This window comes from Rutidosis leptorrhynchoides, chromosome 2 (assembly GCF_046630445.1).
Source record: "Rutidosis leptorrhynchoides isolate AG116_Rl617_1_P2 chromosome 2, CSIRO_AGI_Rlap_v1, whole genome shotgun sequence".
Classification (NCBI taxonomy): Eukaryota; Viridiplantae; Streptophyta; class Magnoliopsida; order Asterales; family Asteraceae; genus Rutidosis; species Rutidosis leptorrhynchoides.
The window spans coordinates 563,066,628-563,074,222 of record NC_092334.1 but is presented as its reverse complement, the minus strand read 5'-3'; the positions used below and the strand labels follow the sequence as shown (position 1 = coordinate 563,074,222).

At 37.7% G+C, this 7,595-nt stretch overlaps 2 protein-coding genes across 2 annotated transcripts; both read right to left on the bottom strand.

The window, feature by feature from the left end:
• Positions 1-3,322: 3,322 nt before the first annotated feature.
• Positions 3,323-3,646, bottom strand: LOC139889743 (uncharacterized). The gene has a single exon (XM_071872679.1). The coding sequence runs from the start codon at positions 3,644-3,646 to the stop codon at positions 3,323-3,325; it is 324 nt and encodes a 107-aa protein (XP_071728780.1).
• Positions 3,647-4,027: 381 nt separating this feature from the next.
• LOC139889742 (uncharacterized) lies at positions 4,028-7,073 on the bottom strand. Its single transcript, XM_071872678.1, has 5 exons — positions 6,881-7,073; positions 6,663-6,790; positions 6,201-6,551; positions 4,618-4,938; positions 4,028-4,264 (listed from the first exon to the last, which is right to left on the bottom strand). Exons 1-5 carry the CDS (start codon positions 7,071-7,073, stop codon positions 4,028-4,030), a joined length of 1,230 nt encoding a protein of 409 aa, XP_071728779.1.
• Positions 7,074-7,595: the final 522 nt, after the last annotated feature.

Genomic DNA, 7,595 nt, shown 5'->3' with positions numbered 1-7,595 from the left:
TATGATTGAAGAAGTCAACTCCTTCAGATGGAACATGCATGATTTTTCCAAACTCTTTAAGAGTCATGGAATATTCCTTGTGAAACAAATGAAGCTTGATTTTGTATGTTGGAGTAAGCTCATAGTTGGCATGGAACTCTTACACAATAGTAGAATGAATGTGACCTTTTGATGTTAAAAAGGCATCCCATTGGATTGTGGTAAAGTTTTCAACGAGAAACTCGAGAAAATGCTCAACTATGACTTGACAACCTTCAGTTATTGGTCGTGAGCTGACTAATAGCCTATTGTGGTTGATCACATCTGTGACGTCATTGGGATAGGACAAAGGAAGATTATCAAACGAATCAGAAACCAACGATGTTAAATCAATTAGGAAGCGATTGTTAGGAGATTTGTTTGAATGATTCATTTTGAGGGATGAGATTGTGAGGATCTTGCATGTTTGTGCAATCCTAATAAAGAGATTGAGATGAGTCTTCCAAACATCTCTCCTTCCTTTTTGAAGTAATTGAATCATTTAAGAAAATAAATCATAGTTAAGGATGATAGTTTATGTTTATTAATTATGATTCAGCCTGCTGAAGGAATCCTTGTTTGAGAATTTAAAGGAAGTCTGCGGCTCCGACTGGGGTGACCGTGTACTCGACCGCACAGATTTTGTCATCACTTTTTTGTTCAAATCATTCATTCAAGTAACTATTTATTTAAATAAAATAATCTGTCATTACATTGATAAAAAAATTATGATTTTACTATTTACGTCTTTGGATTCCTTCTTCTACATGCCTTGAATATTCCACATCAACATTCTTTTGGCATGATATAGTCTTCATGACTTTCTTTATCAATTTCTTTATCTTGGATTAGTAATTCTCTGCTTTGAATTGATTCTAATATATTCTCTCGAACTTTGAATCAGGGTCTAAGGCATAGAATGAACCTCTTGATTCCTCCAAGATTTCTTCTTCATCACTGTCTGATATGTCTTGCAGATTGATCCGATCATTGACCATTTCTTCATACACTTGCTCGATCATACCAGAATCATTACCTTCATCTTGTTGTCCTTCTGACTCATATCCCATTTTTGTGAATGAATTTTGGTTAAATGGTAGATGAGATGGAGGATAATGATCATTACGAGTGATCTTTAGATGAGAAAATATCTTATTAAGATGCATCCCATATGGAAGAGCTCTAGATGTATCTTTGGGAACATTGCTCATCCTTGTTTCCATAAGATAGGCCATATCAACGTGCTCACTATTCTCCAAGCACCAGAGGAGAGCAAATTGGGTGGCATGGACATTTGCGTGATTAGTATATGTTGTAATCAATCACTTTGTTCCAAATGCCATATCTTTGACGTAAGTGTCTCCCAAAGACTCCATACTCATATATCTCCATTTTAGATACATTCTTTAGACAGAGTTCCTTAATTGCTTGTTCAGCATCTATGGAAGGATGGAAGATAAGTGAGACTGTGGCTTGTGTGGAAGAACCTTCTTCCTTTAGTGGGAACTTCCAATATTCTGCCGAAGTCTTCGTTAGATTGTCTGTCGCTTATTGATCGGAATACAATCTTTCATTCCTTAAATAAGAAGCTTGCATAGAACTCACGAATCAATGAGGGATATATGGGACCCTCTAGATTATGGAATGCATCTCATCCCAGATTCATGAATGCATGAACCTTCTCAGAAAAATCTTCAATGTTGTTCCTCCTTCCCTCAGCAATCTTCTGTGTGCTTATGAAGTCTCTATTATACACTGACTTTCTTTCATTTGGAGGAGGGTTGTGGATACCTTTTCCTTTGCTTGTCATTTCGTACATAATAACACTTTAACTTAATTTAAAGTGTACGTATAAATGACACATTTGTGTAATCAATGTTATGCAAACTTAGTTAACATTAACACAAGAGTGTTTTGATGTTAACTTTCTTCACATTCTCTCCCTTTTTTGGTGGAAATATGTTTGCAATTATATGAACGCTTGTTCTCATAACTTTCATACATGACATTGATTTGCAAACTTGGTTATCATCTATACATAGTGTTTTAATGTTAACATTCTTCACATTCTCACCCTCTTTTGGTGATAATGCATTTGCACTTAGATTAATAATACAACAACAACAACAACAACAACAACAACAACAACAACAACAACAACAACAACAACAACAACAACAACAACAACAACAACAACAACAGACCCAATCCCACATATGTGAGGTATGAGGGAGGTGAGACATAGACAATCCTACCTCTATCCTAGAATAAAGAGAAATCATTTCTCCACCCCGAGTGAAACACTTACAAGAGTAGAGAAAGTCCTCTCTCTCTATTCGACAGATAAAGAGATTGCTTCCAAAAGGACCTCCGACCCAAAAAGTAAGGGAAAAAAGGTAGAATAATTTAAATAAAAAGGAATAAATAAATAAATAAATAGAATCAAATAAAAACAAATGTGATAAAAAGTAATAAAATGAGACGCCATGAAAATGGTAGAATCAGATTTTCATGGGTTTTAAATCAAGCATGGAGTTCAATTTAGCCCTTATGCGGTAGTCAAGTCGCCAATAAATTGACGTTTGATGCTGCCTCACATGATAGGGTCGTAAATATATATATATATATATATATATATATATATATATATATAACGTACCTTAGACTGCTGTACGGAGCTCCAGACATATCGAAAAATGCTAAACTAAAAGAACAATAAACATAGATGAAAACTTAGAAATGCTATACCAACAACCAGAAACACACCTAAACATCCATATCTACAAACGTAAATCTACATACATTCACGCATGCATGCAAACATACATACATACATACATATATACATACCTACATACATAATTCCGTAACTAAACAATACATTAGACATACATACATGAAATATACATGCGTACATACATACATACACACATTCGCGCATACATACAAGCACACTAACATACCTACAACCATAAACATACAAAAACATAGAAATTGCATACGCACACGTAAATACATACAAACACATACTTACATACATCCATAAACATAAAAAAATAAAACATATATGCTCACATAAAAACAACCATAAACATACATACTTAAAAACAACCATACCTAAACATGCCTGCATCCATATCCTAAACCCTAAACATGCGTACATACATACACCCATGCGTACATACATACACATACCTATACACAAGCACACTATACATGAGGATACATACAAACGTAGATCACTCTAAAAGAAGACACATACATACATTCACCCATAACCACAAGCACACAAACAAACCAAAGTCTATTCATCTATTCTAATTCGAGCCCTCCACGCATTCCTATCAGAAGTCATGTCCTCAGTCAATAAAAGCTCCTTCAAGTCGAGCTTTATTCTATCCTCCCGCCTATGTGTAGGTCTATCTTTTCTTCTTACACCATCGACTGTAAGTGCATCGACTCTCCTAACAGACGCATTAAGAGGTCGCCTCCTCACATGCCCAAACCATCGAAGCCATTCTTCTCTTAACTTGTCGACGATGCTTCTAACTTTCAGGTTCTTCCTATAAACACTATTTGGAATCATATCCAACATCGTTTTGCCACATGTCCACCTAAGCATCCTCATCTCTGCCACCTCCATCCTTCTCTCTTGAGCCTTCGTCATTGGCCAACACTCTGATCCGTATAGCATGGCAGGTCTAATTGCCACCTTGAAGAATTTCCCTTTTAACTTTAGGGGGATCTTCCTGTCACATAAGACTCCAGTCGCTGCTCTCCACTTAACCCACCCTACTTTAATACGGTGTGATACGTCATCATCTATCCTCCCTGATTTGTGGAGCATCGAGCCTAGGTGTCTAAACGAGGTTTGTGGATGCAAGATCTGGTCTCCAATGCAGATGTTCACTCCATCATCTTGCTCATTGTCGTTCCTATTAAAATCACATCTAAGGTATTACGTCTTTTGTCTACTACTTTGTAGACCATTACCTTCTAAGGCCACCCTTCATTGCTCCAGTCTTCTATTAAGCTCCTCCTTAGTTTCTGAAATAAGCACAATGTCATCGGCAAAAATCAAGCACCAAGGGATACCCTCTTGTATCCCTCGAGAAAGCTCATCAAGGATCAAAGCAAAAAGAAAAGGGCTAAGGGCCGATCCTTGATGCAGACCCACTTCTATTGGGAAAAGTTCGGTTTTCCCACCAGCGTTCACATGCAAGACTTCACCCCTTTGTACATATCCCTAATAACACTAATATATCTACTCGGGATACTTCTACCATTAAGGGTCTTCCAAATCAAGTTTTGTGGAACGCAATCGTAGGCCTTTTCCAAGTCTAGGAAAACCATCTCAAAGTTCTTTTGCTTTTCTCTATACTTTTCCATAAGGTTCCTAATAATATGGATTGCCCCTATCGAAGAGCGACCTGGTATGAAACCAAACTGGTTTTTCGAAACAAATGTGATGCGTCAAAGTCTAGTCTCAATTACTCTCTCCTAAAGCTTCATAGTATGGCTAAGTAATTTTATGCCTCTATAGTTACCACATATTTGAGCATCCCCCTTATTCTTATAGATGGAAATAATCTTGTTCACTCTCCATTCCATAGGCATTTTAGAGATTTGATACTTCTTGTTAAAGAGGCAAGTCAACCACCTAACACCATCTTCGCCGAGGCACCGCCACGCCTCTATGGGGATCTGGTCTGGTCCCACAGCTTTATTTCTCCCCATCTTTCGTATCGCCGATCTTACTTCCTCTTTCCTGATGATCCCACAATCTATGTTGTTCTGGGATTGTTCTATTTCAGAGTCTTGCGGATCTTCGTGATACTCGGGACTTCCTACAATGAAAAGGGATGAGAAATACCCTTCCCATCTTTTCTGAATTTCATCTTCCTTAACTAAGGTTTGCAGCTTCATTTTTGATAAACTTGATGTTATCTAGGTCCCTATGCCTTCGCTCCGTAGCTTCGGCTATCCTGTAGATATCATTTGCTCCTTCTTTGGAGTCTAGTTTCCTATACAAATCTTCATAAGCCTTTTATTTTGCACGAGTTACAGCCTTCTTAGTGATGGAATACCATATGTAAACAAGTCACAAAACCAATTTGTATGTATACATATTTCGGCCATATATATATGGAACAAGCGGAAGCATTTTACAATTGTTTAATGTGTATTTTAACCTTTCAAAATGTATTCCATGTATGGATCTAGTCTTGTACAATATACTAAAATGTAAATAGAGCTAGTAAGAGGTTATTATACCTTCTCCAAGTTAGGAGGTTAAGTTTGTTCCAAGAAAGATGAATATGAAGATGAAAACACCAAGCTTTGTTCTTCAACACTACCCTTAAGTATGGCTAGACTTTAGAACCTTAATAACCTTGCTAGTCAAGTTTAAAACCAATCCTTTTAGACCCAATAAAATCGGCCAGCAGCAAGGTGAAAAGATGATTATGAATGCTAGCTTCTAATGGTGAAACCTCAAGGGATTATACCCCAAGCTATGCACCAACGCCCTTTGCTATAGTTAGGATTTATTTGACACTTGTAATAGACATGCAAATGAACAAAATGACCTTCTTATTCCAGCTGAAACTCACGACATTCACAGCAACATTGGGCTGGAATTTCCAGCAGATTATTCTATGTATATATTCAAATGCATGTCCTTAATAATATATTACTTGAGAGAAGAGAATGAGTCTTTCTTGGTATATGAATAACCCATGCTCATAAGGACTTGTGTAGACATTGAAAGCAACAAAACATGGCATGGAATGTCTCTCTTGGACTCCAAAAAAACGTCCACCATGAGGACTATAAACAAGTTTCACTTTGATTTAATTTTATAAAACTTGTTTGCAAAAGATTCTATATATTTGTTACTTTCATCTATTTTATAAACCCTTATATAAAATATAACACACATTAATTATTTAAACCTTTAAACAATTAATTCCTTAATACATATAAATTATCCAAATAATTTATCTCAAGTGATTATATTTTAGAAAACCCATTTTCTAAAATTTAAGTGTCGCGTATTCATTTAACGATCCATTCGTTAAGAATAAATACTCATAAGGTGTCGGTAAGCTTGTTATTGGGTATGACCCGACTTGGATCATAACACATTAGCCACATTAATTTAATATGTCTCTCGGGCATACGAAAAACCTACACTTAGCTTCTCTTTTGGCTTCTTTATATCTCTCTTCAACCCTAGTTCTACTCGCCGGAGTCCCCTCCTGACAATTGATGAGGTCCCTAAACCTTAGTTGCTTAAGCGCGACTTTGCTTTGAACCTCATCATTAAGCCACCATGATTCTCTATCCGGCCTATGTCCTCTCGATGTTCCTATTGCCACCCCTAAGGCTTCCTTGGCTGCCTCTCTAAAGGTGGACGCTAGACAATTCCACATCTGGTCCGCATCATCATGAGATACCATATCCACTTCTGCATCAACTCTATCTACAACCAAAGTTTTAAAAGTCTCTGCCTTCTCTCCATTCAACTTCTTCTATAGAATTTTAGGTTGGACGGGCCTTACACTCTTTGTGACCCGTCTTTGGAGAACTACATCCATGACCAACAATCTGTGCTCGGAGGAGCATGTCATGTCAGTCAGGACCTTACAGTCCCCAAATGTCCTAAGATCCCCTTTGCGAAGTAACAAATAGTCAATCTGGGTACTATGACCCTCAATGTGGAAGGTAGCTAACTGAGCATTCATCTTCTTGAAAAACGAATTCGCAACAACTAAATTGTGAGCAACAGCGAAGTCGAGAATAGAGAGCCCTTCCTAATTTCTCACTCCGTACCCAAAGCCCCCATGGGCACCCGGATAACCCTCGACATCCGTTCCTATATGACCATTTAGAACTCCACCAATAAGTAATCGATGGTCCTGGGGGCACATCCTCACAACCTCGTCTAACGATTCCCAGAAGTGTCTCTTTTCAGCTGGGCCAAGGCCCGCATGAGGTGCATAAGTGCTAATGACCGTGTAGGTCACCTCCTGGATTACTAACCTAACTGACATAATCCTATCACTCCGTCTACTCACATCCACGAAATTCTCGTTATAAGGTGGGCCTATTATAATTCCAACACCATTTCTAGCTACTCTCGATCCCGAGAATCATAGCTTGTAGTCCCTTATCTTAACCGTCCCACGATCCTTCCATCTAGTCTCTTGGACACACAAAATGTCCACTTTATGTTTACGTAAAGTCTTGACTACTTCATAACATTTGCCGGTCAAAGTACCCACATTACAACTACCTGCTCTAATCCTAACCGACTTTACTAACCTATTGCCGCTTCTAGATCCTATAAACCTACCCGCCCCTGAGCTAGAAGGACATGACCTCAAGTAACCATGAGAACGACTAAAGTCTATATCCCCTTATGAAACGAGAAATGTAAAATAATAAAAATGTTATAAAAGTAATATAATACTATTAATATAATAATACTAGTAGTAGTAGTAGTAGTAGTAGTAGTAGTAGTAGTAGTAGTAGTAGTGGTAGTGGTAGTGGTAGTGGTAGTGGTAGTGGTAGGG

Excerpts from the sequence above, each read along its gene's own strand:
- LOC139889742 (XM_071872678.1), bottom strand. The coding sequence starts at position 7,073 with ATGTCAGTTAGGTTAGTAATCCAGGAGGTGACCTACACGGTCATTAGC. Across the intron at positions 6,791-6,880 it reads TATAGGAACGGATGTCGAGG|TTGTTGCGAATTCGTTTTTC; the intron begins GTTATCCGGGTG and ends CTCACAATTTAG. Across the intron at positions 4,265-4,617 it reads AAATGCCTATGGAATGGAGA|GGATATGTACAAAGGGGTGA; the intron begins GTGAACAAGATT and ends TAGTGTTATTAG.
- LOC139889743 (XM_071872679.1), bottom strand. The coding sequence starts at position 3,646 with ATGAGGATGCTTAGGTGGACATGTGGCAAAACGATGTTGGATATGATT.